The 17,058-nt window shown below is 36.8% G+C and overlaps 1 protein-coding gene and 1 pseudogene across 2 annotated transcripts in view; both read left to right on the top strand.

The window, feature by feature from the left end:
• The window catches only part of epha10 (EPH receptor A10), a 228,162-nt gene that overhangs the window by 162,882 nt on the left and 48,222 nt on the right, over positions 1–17,058 (top strand). The window contains exons 7-9 of one of the 2 annotated variants that reach the window (XM_088328869.1): positions 7,195–7,462; positions 8,827–8,935; positions 15,323–15,445. In XM_088328869.1, the coding sequence (XP_088184995.1) occupies positions 7,195–7,462; positions 8,827–8,935; positions 15,323–15,445 (500 nt within the window). The remainder of the gene's footprint in view (positions 1–7,194; positions 7,463–8,826; positions 8,936–15,322; positions 15,446–17,058) is intronic. The other variant, XM_088328870.1, reaches the window with a different exon arrangement.
• LOC148371017 (U2 spliceosomal RNA) lies at positions 5,887–6,048 on the top strand (annotated as a pseudogene).

The raw sequence follows: 17,058 nt of genomic DNA, 5'->3' as shown, positions 1-17,058 counted from the left end.
TGCTTTAAAAGGTAAAGCTTTAAAGGTTGTTTTGCTCAAGAAATAAAGCAGCTTTGATAAACTTTATCTTAAAAGTAAAGCCATAAATTTTTAAATAAACATTGAAAAGTTAAAGCTGCAAATGTCAGAGACCAGAACAGGAAACAGGACCCACTTGCATAACGTTACTCACAGTTTTATTGGGGAGAAGGGAAAGGAGACGCTAGTCGCGGGGAGTAGGTTGCTCAGACGCAGAAGTGGCACTTGGGCGCCATGGCAACCGCGACAGTAAAGTTAGTTTTAACTCCAAAAACAGCGCAGCGAGTTGAAGTGACAGGGCATGTAAATCAAGAAGTAAAGCAGTTTATAGCTTAAACTCATGAGTTAATGATATAAAAGGGGCCAACTCAAGAAATAAGGCAGCTTTAAAGCTTTAACTCAATCATAAAGCAGCCCCAAGAGTTAAAGCAACTTTCATGTTTTAACTCATAGTTAAGCAGCCTTGTTGCTTCAAATCAAGAGTTAGACCATTTAAAGGGATCTAAATCAAACGTTAAACTAGCTTTTAAACTTAAATTCAATAGTTGAAGCTTTAAAGTTGGTTAAACTCAGGAAATAAAGCAGCTCTGAAAAGCTTTAACTATAAAAAGCCCTGTAGCTTCAGTTTGAGATTTCAATCATTAAAGTTGCTTTAATTCAATAGTTAACACTATGTAATGTAAATTTAAAAGTTAAAGCTGTTATATTGGTGTAACTCAGGAAAAAAAACTGCTTTGAAGCTTTAACTCAAAAGTAAAACCATCCCCGTTACTTCAACTCAAGATTTAGAGCATTAAAGTTGCTTTGAATCAAGAGTTAACAACATTTACATTTATATTAAAAAGTTAAAGATATAAATGTGGTTTCAACTCAAAAAATAAAACAGCTGTAAGTCTAAAGTTAAAGTAGCCCTGTTGCTTCAATTCAAGAGTTAACTGAAGATGGTACGCAACCTTAAAGCTTGAATTGAATACTTATATCTTTAAAGGGGGTTAACTCAAGAACTAAAACGGTTTTGAGGCATTGACTCAAAAGTTAAAGCAGCCCTGTTGTTATCAAGCTACAATTTGATAACAAGCAGTTTAATTCCTACATTCAATTTCACCATGTAGCACATTTTGAAATGACTAATTAATCTTATTAATTGGATTAATTGCTCAGCCCTATTTGAGAGGGTTTGTTAAGCTGTATTTTAACTAAATCCACAGTCAGTTTTTGCCCTTTTCACGCCTCGTTGGGAAAAGGGGGCCGGGCCTGCTGAGATGCCAAGGCGGCGAATATTGGCTAAGATTGAGATGGCAAAAACAGCGAGTTAGATAACGGGTTATAGATTAGATGACACGGCTTTCTTTTTCTTTTCAGCGGGAGAGAATTGAGGGGAGAAGCTTTGGGAGGTTGAAAGATAAAAAAAACAAACCAAGTCAGACAGGAACATTGTGGCCGAGCCATGAAATGAAAAGGCAATACAATTACACAGCAACAAAAGGAGCACCAAGTGTTATTTCTTTTTTCACCGATGAGGCGCAGTATCATTTTTCCCGGGCTAACATACCAGCCCCAAAAATAATCCAAAACATTTTTCACACTTATGTTTGGACATAATAATTCCCACGCAGACGTAAGCGGTAAATAGAAGTCATATTTATTATTTTAAGAAAAGTTTTCCGTTATGTCAGTCAACATAAAGATGAATGGATGACGACGAGTGCGGGTAGCGGACAAACGATGCCAGCAATTACGCTAATGGATGTTTTTGTAGGATCTTTTTTTTTTCAAAGGGAGACATCTGAACAACATATACTCAGAGGAAAGAACGTTATGTGCACCTGCATAATGTAATGAGAGATGTTGTTTAGTATTGTAAAGCCTGTGTCAAAGAGACGTCTTGGACACATTAGTGCAGAGTCCTTGCTTGATAAACAGACATCTGGCAGGGAATATTTGCAAGATCAGAGTTGGATTATTGAGTTGTTGCTCCTTTATCCTCTGACATTTTGAGGTTAAGAACAAAGGAGAAAATCACAATATATATATATATATATATATATATATATATATATATATATATATATATATATATATATATATATATATATATATATATATATATATATATATATATGTATATGCCATATATACTAGTATACTGGACTGTCTCAGAAAATTAGAATATTGTGATAAACTTCTTTATTTTCTGTAATGCAAATAAAAAAACAAAAATGTCATACATTCTGGATTCATTACACATCAACTGAACTATTTCAAGCCTTTTATTATTTGAATATTGCTGATTTTGGCTTAAAGCTGAAAAAAACTCAAAAATCCTATCTCAAAATATTAGAATACTTCCTCAGACCAAGTAAAAAAAATAATTTTATAATAATAATAATAATAATACTAATAATAATTTCCTTGTATTGTCATTCTGTGTAACAATGTACACAGAACGAAATGTCGATTGCACCTGACCCGTTGTCGCGAGCCGATGCAGCCGCAGCCAACAGAGGGCGCCGCCGACCACTTTTTAAGTCTTAGGAATGACTCGGCCGGGGCGCGAACCACCGACCTCCCAGTCTAACAGCAAAACTAAATCAAACATTTGAAAATGTCCATTGATGCACTCAGTACTTGGTTGGGAATCCTTTTGCACGGATTACTGCATCAATCCGGCGTGGCATGGAGGCAATCAGCCTGTGGCATTGCTGAGGTGTTATTGATGCCCAGGATGCTTCGATAGCGGCCTTCAGCTCATTTGCATTTGTAAGTCTGGTGTCTTTCATCTTCTTCTTAACTATACCCCACAAATTCTCGATGGGGTTCAGGTCAGGGGAATTAGCAGGCCAATCAAGGACAGTGATGCCATGGTCAGTGCACCAGTTACTGGTGGTTTTGGCACTGTGGGCAGGTGCCAGATCATGCTGGAAAATGAAATCCTCATCTCCATAGAGCTTTTCAGCAGATGGAAGCATGTAGTGCTCTAAAATCTCTTGGTACACAGTTGCATTTACTCTGGACTTGATGAAACACAGTGGACCAACACCAGCAGCTGACATGGCTCCCCAAACCATTGCTGACTGTGGGAACTTCACACTGGATTTCAAGCAACTTGGATTTTGCTCTTCTCCAGCCTTTCTCCAGACTCTGGCGCCTTGACTTCCAAATGAAATGCGAAACTTGCTTTCGTCTGAAAAAGAGGACTTTGGACCACTCTGCAACTGTCCAGTGCTTCTTCTCCATAGCCCAAGTCAGACGCTTCTTCCGTTGTCTTGAGTTCAGAAGTGGCTTGACCATGGGAATACGGCTATTGTAGCCCATTTCCCGGACACGTCTGTGAACTGTGGCTTTTGATACCTGGACTCCAGCTTCAGCCCACTGTCTTTGAAGCTCCCTCAAATTCTGGAAGCGGCTCTTCTTCACAATTTTGTTAAGGCTGCGGTCATCTCTCTTAGTTGTGCAGCGTTTCCGGCCACATTTTTCCCTTCCAACAGACTTTTTGTGGATATGCTTTGAAACTGCACTCTGTGAACAGCCTGCTCTTTGAGAAATTTCTTTTTGTGTCTTACCCTCCTGATGGAGGGTATCAATGATGGTCCTCTGGACAGCAGTCAGATCAGCAGTGATTTAGTTTACTGAACCAAGCTGAGTGTTTTTAAGGCTCAGGAAACCCTCGCAAGGTGTTTCGAGTTAATTAGATGATTCAGGTGATTAGTTGAATAGCCTACTTGTATACTTTTTCATGATATTCTAATATTTTGAGATAAGATTTTTGAGTTTTCTTAAGCTGTAAGCCAAATTCAGCAATATTAAAATAATAAAAGGCTTGAAATAGTTCAGTTGATGTGTAATGAATCCAGAATGTATGACATTTTTGTTTTTTTAATTGCATTACAGAAAATAAAGAAGTTTATCACAATATTCTAATTTTCTGAGACAGTCCAGTATATATATATATATATATATATATGCCATATATATATATATATGCCATATATATATATATATGCCATATATATATATATATGCCATATATATATATATATATATATGCCATATGATTAACTACTTATAATCATTTAAGATGAATTTAATTTATTTTGTATATTTTCAGAAAAAAATGAATAAAAAATGGCATGCCATTTTTTTTGACAACAGAACAAAATGATTTGAATGACTACTTTTATATTTGCTGCATAAATAAGTCCAAATAAGAAAGTTATAGTAAATGTAAGTGGATTACAAAAAAAAAACTTCAATAAGCAACATTTCTGACAACACAACAAGATTCATTTTAGTATTTGTTTTATATTATCTTAAAAAAACAGTTAAAAATGAGTCCATTTTAAATTAAAGAATAAGAATTAAAATGAAAAAAAATCTTCTGACAACAGAAAAGTAATTTCATTATTTAATATTTCCTGCAAATAAATTCTGTTAAAAAAGAAAACCTAAATTGAGTCAAATTTTTTGACTACATTTAAAGATTATTTTTATATAAACTATTTTGTACAAAAATTACAATAAAAATGTGAACAAGTATATTAATTCAACTAAAATTACCTAAAACTTGCTTGTTTTTTCTGACAACAGATTAATATTATTTAATATCTTCTGCAAAAGGTATAGTCAATTCAACTATGTTTTATATCACCTAAAATGTGCCAAATTTTCTTGAAACAGAAAATAAATTTTGATATTTGTGGCAGAAAACTGTTTAAAATGTGTAAAAGTGTGTAAATAAGTAAAATCAAAAAATAGAAATAAAATAAGCCAAATGTTCTGACAAAATGAAACTAATTGTATCATTTGCTTATTTATTTTTGCAAAATTTTTCTCTTCAAACACAACAACCTAAATTGAGTTACTTTTTCTTACTAAAAGTTACATTCTGATAATAGATTACTATTATTTTTTCTTTGCAAACAGTAAAGTTAAGAAATAAAAAAGGGTCAATGTAAATAACTTTCTTTTAAATATTACTGTGTTTTTCGGATTAGGAATCGCTCCAGATTATAAATCACACAAGCCAAAAAAGGCATCTTTAAGAAGAGAGAAACATAAAAGCCGCACTGGAGTATAAATTGCATTTATGCTTTATTCCTGGACCCTGGCTATTTCAGCTGAAAATGAAAATCTCCATTCTGATCCCTGAATTTAGTGTGCTACACTGGCTTTTTAGTTTTCAGGTATCTTGTTTCAGACTGATAGTTATGTTCCTGTGAGGAGTGCATTTTGAACGCATATCTCGTACCCCAAGAGTTTAAGCTTTCCAACGATACGTGTCATGACATATTTCAGTAACTGGTTACATCGTACAGAAACATATTTGTCTATCAAAAGTCCGGCAGTTAAAATTAAAATAAAGTGGAGAAACACAGCCTGAATAAGTGTATGGTTTACAAATGTTACATGATTGACGTGCCTAGTAATGTCAGTAATGGCAAAACGTTTTAAGAAGTATTCCGAGAACTTTAGCATAAAAAACATGCGAACAAGTTTGCCAAGCTATGTGTTTCACTCCAAATCAATACATTTAATGAAAACTTCATTCTCAGTGTCACTTATGAACAACCCCCGCAACCCGGGAGAGATGGTGCGCCGCTTCCTCTTCTACGTCGCTTACGTATGACACATCGTTGGTTGCAGTTGCAATTATTCTACCCTTTTCTGAATTCTGACAGGATGGTGTTAATTTTCACTGAACCCTACTACTTTTTCAATGCATTTTTTAATTCAATAAATTCTAGGAACGTTGCATGGTGCATTCTTCCCAGGTGCCACTTTAGTTCAACCCGTCTCGGTTTTATTTATAAATTACCTTGTGAAATTCGATAATAAAAATGTAAAAGTCAATTATAGAACATTATGTTAATAGTTTCGTATCGCCAGTGATGAAGCAGCTTGAACCAAACATTGGTGCTGATGTAGCCATGATCTTTGATTTTTGCAATCCGGAGATGGAATAAGAGCTTGCTCTGTCCACTCCACGCATCGGCCCGGTATTGCAGTACATCCGGGAACGGTGCATTCGCAATGATCGCAGCAAGGCTTTAGGGCTAGGACCTTAGCTTGGCCTTTTGGCTGAGAGTAAGTGTCCCGGCTCCTAGGCTTTGTAGCGTATTATGAACTGACCGATAACGGATAATGGATAATGAATAACGAAGATAGAACAATAACCCTTAAAAACCCCAAAACCCCCCTTCACGCCTAAGTCGCACCAGAGTATAAGTCACATCCCCATACTATGAAAAAAACCTGCAATTTAAAATCCCCCAAAATACGGTATTGTTACTTGCATATTTGAGTTATTATATTGTACAAGTCCTTAAAACGCAACTGCAATATGATATGGCTCTTTTTATGAGTGCAACTGGCTTGGAGATCAGATTAAACTAATATTATTGAAATATTCTCTTCGTGATTAAACTTTAATGTTTTCGAAACGGATTTTAGCACATGCATAGCCAAAGAAACCCTGAGAATTGCGGGTCTTTTTTTGGTCAAGTTTTAACTACAGTTTACAGTAAGGGTGTCACACCAACAGACCCAATTTTGGCTGTATGTTGCTAAGGAATCCTTTTTATGGAATCTCATTGATTAATGTATGTTCACTGTTGAGACACTTTATGATTAAAACCAACAGAACATACTGTTAACACTAATTTGATTGGGTGAGCATTAGGGATTGGTGGAGCTGTGCACACATGGGGTGCACACGCCCTTGTTTCTCTTGCTCAGCGCCATCTGCGGCGAAGGTAAAGTTCAGTATCCTTTTCGTTTGCAGAATATTGTGCCATTTTTCGAAAATAACTTTGCCCGCACCTTGTTTTGAAACACACTCTTAAGAAACTGTGGGAGAGAGACACATTTCACGTGGTATATCTATTTTGATATGGGACACATTAAATGTCACACAGTGGAATTAAATGCGCTAAAGAATGGTCAGGGTTCATATGGGGGCTTGAAATCCTTGAAAATGCTTGAATTTTAATGTTGTGTTTTTAAGGATTGAAATGTGCTTGAATGTTAGTTAGAGTGCATGGGAATGCTTGAAATTGTTGCTATGTTTGTCTAAAGGTCTGCTTAAAAACGACGCAGATACTGTTCTCCTTGTGGCTTCGCTTTTTGCTGCTGCATTTCTTCTTCCTTTGCGATCAATTGCACGTTGTGTCTTGACAGGAGCAAAAGGATCAAAGCTATTCCACGGTGAAGACGTCGGCCACGCGGATCAGCGTCAATAACCTGAAAGCCGGCACCACCTATGTCTTCCTGATCCGCCCGTTCACCACCCTGAAACCCTCCTCTTCTCTCTCATCCTCACCTCTGTCCTCCTCGGCATCCTCATCATCTTCCTCCTCTTCGTCCTCCTCCTCTTCATCGTCCTCCCCTTCTCCGATCGACTACGGGGCTTACAGCGCTCCCCTGGAGCTGCAGACTCTCGGAGAGTGTGAGTTGTCTTTCAACGCCTCCTTGGGCCGGACAATGAGAGAGTCGCAGTGGCGACAGTGCATGAGATAACGCGGCAAGATCTTTGATAACACCTCAGAGTGTCGTTTTTTGCCTTTGTGCGCTTAACGCCTCCATCTCCTTTGTACGGCTCATTTAGTTTTTTTTTTTTTTTTTTTATTCTGGGCCAAAAAAAAAGATGTGTATCAAGAGAAAAGTATTTGACCTTTTTTTGTGTTTCGCAAGAGCGGCGCAACTTTATGGATGATGCCTGCTTTATGCCGGGGGCCAGCGGAGAAGTTTCGAACCACAGACGACCTCTAAAAGTTTGCGAAGAAGTCAGTCAGGCATACCAAAATATAAATATTATTTGGCAATTCCGAGTAGTTTTTTTTTAAGTACGCTGGAGATGAGGTGTTGGTGTTTGATTTCTTATTTTCTCGTACATTGGAGAGACATAAAAAAAAAGTGACTATTACTTGTAGTTTACAACACCAGTATATTGAAAATTACAAAAGCCGCGTCTTTAAATGAAAATTGAAAATAAATTCCTGTTCATTTTATGCCTCTAGATGGTGATCTTGGTTTAAATACAAAGGCTAGTTTCCAGTGCATCTTTAAACAAAGACTGTCATCATAAATATTGCATTTTTTTTAAATCATAACATTGTCTAAAAAAGCATTTTAAACCTGCACTGACAGAAACTACAATATTTTTTCCAAATCTGAAGTAGATCTTTATCCATTCTGAAAATACAGGATTAAATTAGGCTATTCTAATATCTGGTATCCTTCATCTCCACGGTTATGTTTCATGAGAAGAGAGAAGTAGGGGTAGAGAGAGAGGTTGGGGCAGGGGTAGAGAGGTAGGTGTAGAGAGAGAGAGGGGGTAGAGATAGAGGTAGGGCTAGAGATAATGGTAGACAATGAGTTATGGGCCGGGAGAGAGGTTGGGGGTAGAGAGAGAGGTATGGGTAGGTGTTGAGAGAGAGACGGGGGTAGAGAGAGAGAGAGAGAGAGAGAGAGAGAGAGAGAGACTGCATTAATTGGTGGCTATAAGTGGCATTGAATTTTTCCACCAATTCTGAAGGATTGGCGCCATTTTGAGTTGTGAAAATGTCTTCAAAAGCTAATACCACCTAGTGCATTATACTGTATGTGTTGGCATCTCCGCACACTAATTAAATCTGGCTGTTTATATTCCGATGCACAAAATTGAAGGTCTCAAACTCGGATGGAATAACCTGCTGGCCCAATTAAAAGTATTTTCTGACGTCTTTGTCACCGGCATGGAATGAGATCAGATAATTGATGGAATTTGTTTTGTAGCAAAAAGATATGGATCGTCTTTGTTTTTACTTGCAGTGGCACTGGCATCCAGTGAACAAAGTCCTGTGGTGATCATTGCCGTTGTGTCCGTAGCTGCTCTCGTCATGCTGCTCTCGATGGGTGTCGGCCTGCACATCTGGAGGAGGTAAAGCGCTTTAAAGAGACTTACGCATGTATTAATACTACAGCCACCATCGAATATGTCACACAAACCCGAGCTTGGTATACACAAACAAAGGCCCATCCACTCAGTGTGTAATCCAGATAACACTAATCCATAAATAAAAGGATTCCTTCTATTGGAGCATTTGCAAATAGTGCAGTGGCGTTTCGATTCATAAAAAAAGGATTATTTTTCTTCGGAAATATGTGCAGAAAAACATTATAAAACATGTCAAAAACATTGGTGCAGAGAAGTGGAATGTCGAAATAAAAAGGTCAAATAAAGTCAAGTGGATGACTTTTAAGAGGATTTTGGGGACTTTTAAAGACACACCCACTCGCACACACTGTACAAGGTTGTCATAACTGTCACAAGATAAAATAGATCATTTTAAGGACTGTTTTTAATCTTCTATGTTTTAATTTCATTATTATAATGAGAACAATTAAATTATATCTTATGCGTTTGTATTTTTATTACTTTTTTCTTAACCCTCGGTATTTTGAATATCTGTAAGACACAATTGTCTTAAAGAAACGTTTGAAGATCATAACAATTTTCTTTTTCCTATACAACACTCACTATTTTTCAGTAAAATATATAAAACAACAATCCATTTTATATATATATATATATATATATATATATATATATATATATATATATATATATATATATATATCCCCGCGACCCTAATGAGGATAAGCAGTACGGATGATGAGATGAGATGAGATATATATATATATATATATATATATATATATACATACAGAACTGTCTCAGAAAATTAGAATATTGTGATAAAGTTCTTTATTTTCTGTAATGCAATTAAAAAAACAAAAATGTCATACATTCTGGATTCATTACACATCAACTGAACTATTTCAAGCCTTTTATTATTTTAATATTGCTGAATTTGGCTTACAGCTTAAGAAAACTCAAAAATCCTATCTCAAAATATTAGAATATCATGAAAAAGTATACAAGTAGGCTATTCAACTAATCACCTGAATCATCTAATTAACTCGAAACACCTTGCGAGGGTTTCCTGAGCCTTAAAAACACTCAGCTTGGTTCAGTAAACTAAATCACAAGTATGGGGAAGACTGCTGATCTGACTGCTGTCCAGAGGACCATCATTGATACCCTCCATCAGGAGGGTAAGACACAAAAAGAAATTTCTCAAAGAGCAGGCTGTTCACAGAGTGCAGTTTCAAAGCATATCCACAAAAAGTCTGTTGGAAGGGAAAAATGTGGCCGGAAACGCTGCACAACCAAGAGAGATGACCGCAGCTTTAACAAAATTGTGAAGAAGAGCCGCTTCCAGAATTTGGGGGAGCTTCAAAGACAGTGGGCTGAAGCTGGAGTCCAGGTATCAAAAGCCACAGTTCACAGACGTGTCCGGGAAATGGGCTACAATAGCTGTATTCCCATGGTCAAGCCACTTCTGAACTCAAGACAACAGAAGAAGCGTCTGACTTGGGCTATGGAGAAGAAGCAAAGGAGAGTTGCAGAGTGGTCCAAAGTCCTCATTTCAGACGAAAGCAAGTTTTGCATTTCATTTGGAAGTCAAGGCGCCAGAGTCTGGAGAAAGGCTGGAGAGGAGCAAAATCCAAGTTGCTTGAAATCCAGTGTGAAGTTCCCACAGTCAGCAATGGTTTGGGGAGCCATGTCAGCTGCTGGTGTTGGTCCATTGTGTTTCATCAAGTCCAGAGTAAATGCAACTGTGTACCAAGAGATTTTAGAGCACTACATGCTTCCATCTGCTGAAAAGCTCTATGGAGATGAGGATTTCATTTTCCAGCATGATCTGGCACCTGCCCACAGTGCCAAAACCACCAGTAACTGGTGCACTGACCATGGCATCACTGTCCTTGATTGGCCTGCTAATTCCCCTGACCTGAACCCCATTGAGAATTTGTGGGGTATAGTTAAGAAGAAGATGAAAGACACCAGACCTACAAATGCAAATGAGCTGAAGGCCGCTATCGAAGCATCCTGGGCATCAATAACACCTCAGCAATGCCACAGGCTGATTGCCTCCATGCCACGCCGGATTGATGCAGTAATCCGTGCAAAAGGATTCCCAACCAAGTACTGAGTGCATCAATGGACATTTTCAAATGTTTGATTTAGTTTTGCTGTTATAAAATTATTTTTTTACTTGGTCTGAGGAAGTATTCTAATATTTTGAGATAGGATTTTTTTTCAGCTTTAAGCAAAAATCAGCAATATTCAAATAATAAAAGGCTTGAAATAGTTCAGTTGATGTGTAATGAATCCAGAATGTATGACATTTTTGTCTTTTTAATTGCATTACAGAAAATAAAGAACTTTATCACAATATTCTAATTTTCTGAGACAGTCCTGTATATATGTTTGTGTGTGTGTGTATATATGTAATATATGTATATATGTATCTGTATGTGTATGTATATGTGTGTGTGTACAGATGTATATATATCTATATCTATATATATATATATATATATATATATATATATATATATATATATATATATATATATATATATATATATATAGTTATAGATATATATATATATATATATATATATATATATAGATATAGATATATAGATAGATAGATAGATACATATATATGATCAGAGATAATGGATTGTCGTAAAGTAGTTAGGGATTATGTATAGATATATATACATATATATGTGTATGTATATGTGTCTGTGAGTGTATTGTGAAGCACGGCTGCTGAGTGGTTAGCGCGTCTGCGGCACAGTTCTGAGGTCATGGATTCAAATGCAGCTACCAGATTCCCTGTGTAGAGTTTGTATGTTTTCCCTGTGCTTGCGTGGATTTCCACTGGGCACTCCGGTTTCCTCCCACATTCCAAAAACATGCATGTCAGGTTAAATGGGTGGTCCAAATTGTCCCTAAGTGTGAATGAGCCCTGCGACTGGCTGGCAACCAGTTCAGGGTGTCCTTTGACCACTGCCCGAAGATGGCTGGCATGGGGTCTAGCACCCCTGCGACCCTACTGAGGATAGTGGGTGGATGGATATTTAGATTTTGATGCATTTGTAAATGAATAATTAATCGTCAATGACAACTTGTTTTTATAGCTAAATAAGAACAAAAAATATCCTCAAAATGTTAGAAATGGACCAATACGGATGATGGCAAATGATTGGTTTTTCCTGTATTTTTCCAAAGGCTTGACTAGTAATAAAAAGGAAAAATATTGATTATTATACTGTTCTATATTTTGTGGTATCTAACTTGTTTGGGTGTTTGGGCAATTGGGTTGGCCATGGTCCAAAAATTTTTGTGTGTTTTTTTTGTTGTTGTTGTTGTTATTTATTTCCCTTTTATTTTCTTTGTTATTGTATGTGTGTGTCTTGCTGTTGGTCACCCCTCTTGAGGGATATGACCAAGGTAGATAGATAGATATTTTGTATTTATTGTCACATATTTAAATCAACATTAATCTTATTTGTTATGCTTGATTTTATTTATGAATTTATTTATTAATTTGTTTTCTTCTTGGTTTGGAATCAAATAATTTAATAGTTTTAGAAAGTAAATAATCTGCCTTACAATTTTGCTAAAAAACTTGAAAACACTTCGTTTTGCCAGAAAAACGATATAGGAATATAAGGAAAATTGTAATATTTATTATGTCATGTAACGCAGATAGACATTGTATTCATCTTGCTTGCCATCATTATGATATTATTACAGTTATCCCATCTAGCATTGAAGTTCTCCACTTGAAGAGTCCATTTTAACTTGATCAAATGTGACTTTCGAAGGTCTGAATTAATCATAAACTCTCTCATATAATTCATCCAAAGTTTTATTGTCCCTGGCAGTATATTGAGAGTAGCTGACTGTCAGCCGTTTCCATTAAGCCATGCGATCTTGATATCGGCTATCGGTGACAAACGCGAAGGCGCGACGACGGGGTCAGCCGGGTGGCGAGCCGGTGGCGACACCCACAACGGCGCTGTCCGTCAAACGCACAAAGGATCTCATGACAGTTTTAAGTCACTTACAATTGCTCCTATACAATATACTTGCATTTGCTTTGAGTATAGAACATTCACGGCACCTCTCACGTTTTATTGAGAAATAACGCTTATCCCCTTTTGTCCCCTCCGCCCACTCTCTTCTCCATCGGGTTGTCTATTGTTCAGGACGACAGCGCTGTTATCTCGCTCCGTACGTTTTGTGTGGGGACAAGGACTGGGCCGGCCTAATGCTTTAATTATCAGGTTGTGTGTTGGCTCCAAGTTGCGGCTGGAGGGTGGCTGATGTACCCATCCGTCGCTGACGTGTGAATATGCAAATGAAAATAATAGACTTCATCATCAGAATTGTATTTCATGTTGGATATTTGAACCGCCCTCTATTATAAATTGGTAAATATGTGTACATATGTTTGATAACACATTTAAACATACTTTTTAAGCACACATATAACTTGCAATTAGCATAATCCTTTATTCATCGGGGTCCATAAATCTATGCTAAGGATCCCCCTCACAGCAGTAGTGGACTGGGGATAATGCATAGCTTCCCCATGAGTGCATATCATTTTTGGTGCGAAAAAAAAAGGAAAAAGGCGCCACATGTGAACTAAATTTCCTCTCTCACCCACGGCTCTCAGCATGAGTCAACTGGGGATAATGGATTGCAGCCAAAATAATGCAGTTCATTTTAGGTAGGCCACAATGAGCATTTCAGAAGCCCAGACAAAACACAAAATGCTCTTTGGCACCGCCTGCTCTCAGCAAGAGTCAACTGGGAATACGTTCATTTCTTTTTAGTAGGGTCAGAATGGCACACGTTCCGACGAAAGGTCTTTCTCCTAGTTTCTACTCACAGCAATACGCGACCGGGGATAATGTATCGTGGCCACATGGGTGCATTTCTTTTTTGGCGTGGGAAAAAGGACAAAGATGCCACATGTGACACAAATTTGCTATCTCAGCGACAGCTCTCAGCAGGATTCAAATGAGGATAATTAATTACAGCCAAAACAATGCACTTCATTTTAGGTAGGTCACAATGAGACAACTGAGAATGGCATATATTCCTAAGAAAGTGCCTTCTGCTGGTTCCCACTCGCAGCAATATGCTATCAGCGATGATGGATCGTGGTGGCATGAGAGCAGTTCACATTTTGATTGACATAACGGTAAAAAAGAGCCACCGGGCCCAACAAAATTCTGCTCTGCTGCGTTTGATTGCATTAATATATGATCAGAGATAACGGATTGTCAGATATCGTTTAGTATGCAATGCACTGAGGCGTAAAGTAGTTAGGGATTACAGTATATTTAAATGAGATTACTCGTATGTTTCAACTCACTTGTAGAGTCCTTTAAATATAGTTGCAAGGATATAAAAATGTACTGTGTTGTATATTAAAACGTACTAATACATAAGTTTGACCGTGCATACAAATATGTCAAAACATACTTGTAAATCATCCGGAATAATATGTTAAAACAAAGTTGCAAGTATATTTAAACGTACCTCTAAATACATACTGATTCAATTCCATTTCAATTTTACGTGTGAGTGTGATGAAGTGGACAAATGTGGGCAGATACAGGAAGAATGGATGATTTTTTTGGTTGCGTTTCTTGTTGCTATTTACGTCTTTGTCTCTTTGTAAGCTCCTGACTGCTTGTGATTGCTCAAGTACAGAAACATGGTTTTAACATTTTACAAGGTTATTGACATAGATGCTATATATTAGCAGACCGGCTAATGTTAATCCATGATTAGAATTAGTGCACGTGGCCAGGCTGTTTAAAGATGGCACTTTAACAGTTGTTTCCCTTTTTTGCCCATTTTCTTATACGTTTGACCATCATTGTTCTATAATTTGTTTGGTTTTTCTGTCATTGTCACCAAACATCACTCCATCTTTGACGTGGTTACCCGTCAATGGCACCGTAATGTGAGATTTCTTTTTTTTTGGGGGGGGGAGCTTCCTGCCTAGTTTGTTTTGGTTCCGAGTTTTTCTTTCTATTATTTAGCAAAGCATCCGCTAGGGCTGAGATAACGGCAGCGGAGTTGGCGAAGTAATTCAGCGAATTGCCGGCCATATTTATCTCCTATTCACGTGGGCGCGTGCTGTTTTTTTGGTTCCAAATCAGATAAATGGATGTTGTCGTCCAAATCAGGCTCCCAGATTATTATATATTTTTTTCCTGACAATATGTAAATAGTAAATCCAAATAATGGCGTCCAAATGCTTTTTGCTTTTGCCAGCCTTACAAAGTAATGAAAAGAGACCCCCTGGCCCTCCCCCTTGCGCTCCTCACCTCCCTCCCCCTCATCCTCCCTCCCCTCCTCTCCTTGTCTTGTTCCCAGCAGCGTCTGCTCGAGCTCCTCCAATGTAACTCCTGCTAGCGTGGTGCTGCTCTCGACATCCTTCTCCACTCTTCCTCCTCCTCCTCTCCTCTCTCCTCTTCCTCCCTTCACACAGCTGATGCCCAGGTACACTTACTTGGCATGCATTTCCCTTTCCCCTACCTCCCACTTCCCCTAAACCCGGGATTCGGGAAACTTTTGGAGTTGCGGGTCACATTGGGTTCAAAGATATGGCCAAGGGGCCCATCCTGGAGACCTATGCAACTTTTCACATGTTCTGTTTCCTTTTGCGTTTGCTTTGAAATGATTGAAATCAAAGATTTGTTTCATCGAATTTTGCGTTGGGAAAGCTCACAATTAGCCAAATAATATAGTAGGTCCCTGTTCTGAGCACCGAATTTCATATCTAGTTAGTGTAATTGTAATTTTGTGGTGTTTTGTTGTATTTATGTAGTAGGATTTTTGTAGTATTACCATAGATGTCTTTTTGTTTTATTTCTGAATTTCTGTTGTAAAATTTCTGAAGTATTTTTCTAGGATTATTGTTGACCTATTTTTGTAGTATTTCTGTAGTATCTTTCTAGTACTACTGCATCATTTGTGTAGAATATCCGTTTTAATTCTGTGATTTTCTTGTCTGTACGGCCCTTTGAGACTTCTTGCATTTAGGGGCTATATAAATGTAAGTGACTTGTATTTTTGTAGTGCTCCTGTAGCATTTCCAAAGTATTTTTTTTATATTACAGTGGATGTATTTTGTCGTAATTCTGTAGTAGGATTTTGGTTGTGTTTCTGTAGTATTTTTGTCGTGCTACCGTAATAATATTATTGTAGTATTTCTGTAGGGTTTTTGTAGTAGTACTGTAGATGCCTTTTTGTTGTAGTACTGTAGATGTGTTTTTGTTGTAGTAATTGTGGTATTACTGTATATGTATTTTGTAGCATCTCTGTAGTATTTTTGTAGTATTACTTGTTATACTGTAATTTTTGTAGTCCTTCCTTTGTAATGTTGTAGTGCTACTTTAGTATTTTTACTATCGTAGTTCTGAAGTATTTCACTGGTATTCTTGTAGTATTACTGTGGATGTTTTTTGTAGTATTTTTGTAGATGTATTTTTGTAGTATTGCTGTAAATCCATTTCCGTAGTATTTCTGTAGAAGCATTTCCGTAGTATTTCTGCAGTATCATTGTGCTATTGTTACTGTCGTATTTATGTAGTGGTGTTTTTATAGTATTACTCTCAATGTAATTTTGTTAATATTTCCGTAGTAGTATTTCTGTAGTATATTTGTAGTATTTTTACAATATATATAGAGTATTTTTGTAGTATTTCTGTCATATTTGTTGTATTTCTGTATTAGTATGTGTGTTGTATTTTTGTAGCAACATTTATCTATTACAGTATTGCTCGAATAGTTCTGTTGTAGTATTTCTGTCACATTTCTGTATTATTTTGTTATATTTCTGTAGTAGTATTTTTGATGTATTTTTGTAGTAGTATTGGTGTATTACAGTATTACTCTAAAAGTATTTTTGTAGTATTTCTGTAGCATTTCTGTAGATGTCTTTTTGTAGTAGTATTTCTGTATTACAGTATTTTACTCTAATAGTATTTCTGTAGATGTAATATTTGCATTTTAGTATTTCTGTAACATTTACTTACCTTTTTAAAATAAAAGCAAAACAATTTACTCAGTCACAGTTCTTAGGCACTAAATTTAATATTAGTTTTGTGGCA

Source organism: Urocampus carinirostris, chromosome 2, assembly GCF_059441175.1.
Source record: "Urocampus carinirostris isolate Australia breed hairy pipefish chromosome 2, RoL_Ucar_1.0, whole genome shotgun sequence".
In the NCBI taxonomy this organism is placed as follows: domain Eukaryota; kingdom Metazoa; phylum Chordata; class Actinopteri; order Syngnathiformes; family Syngnathidae; genus Urocampus; species Urocampus carinirostris.
This window is presented reverse-complemented; position numbering and strand designations above follow the sequence as displayed.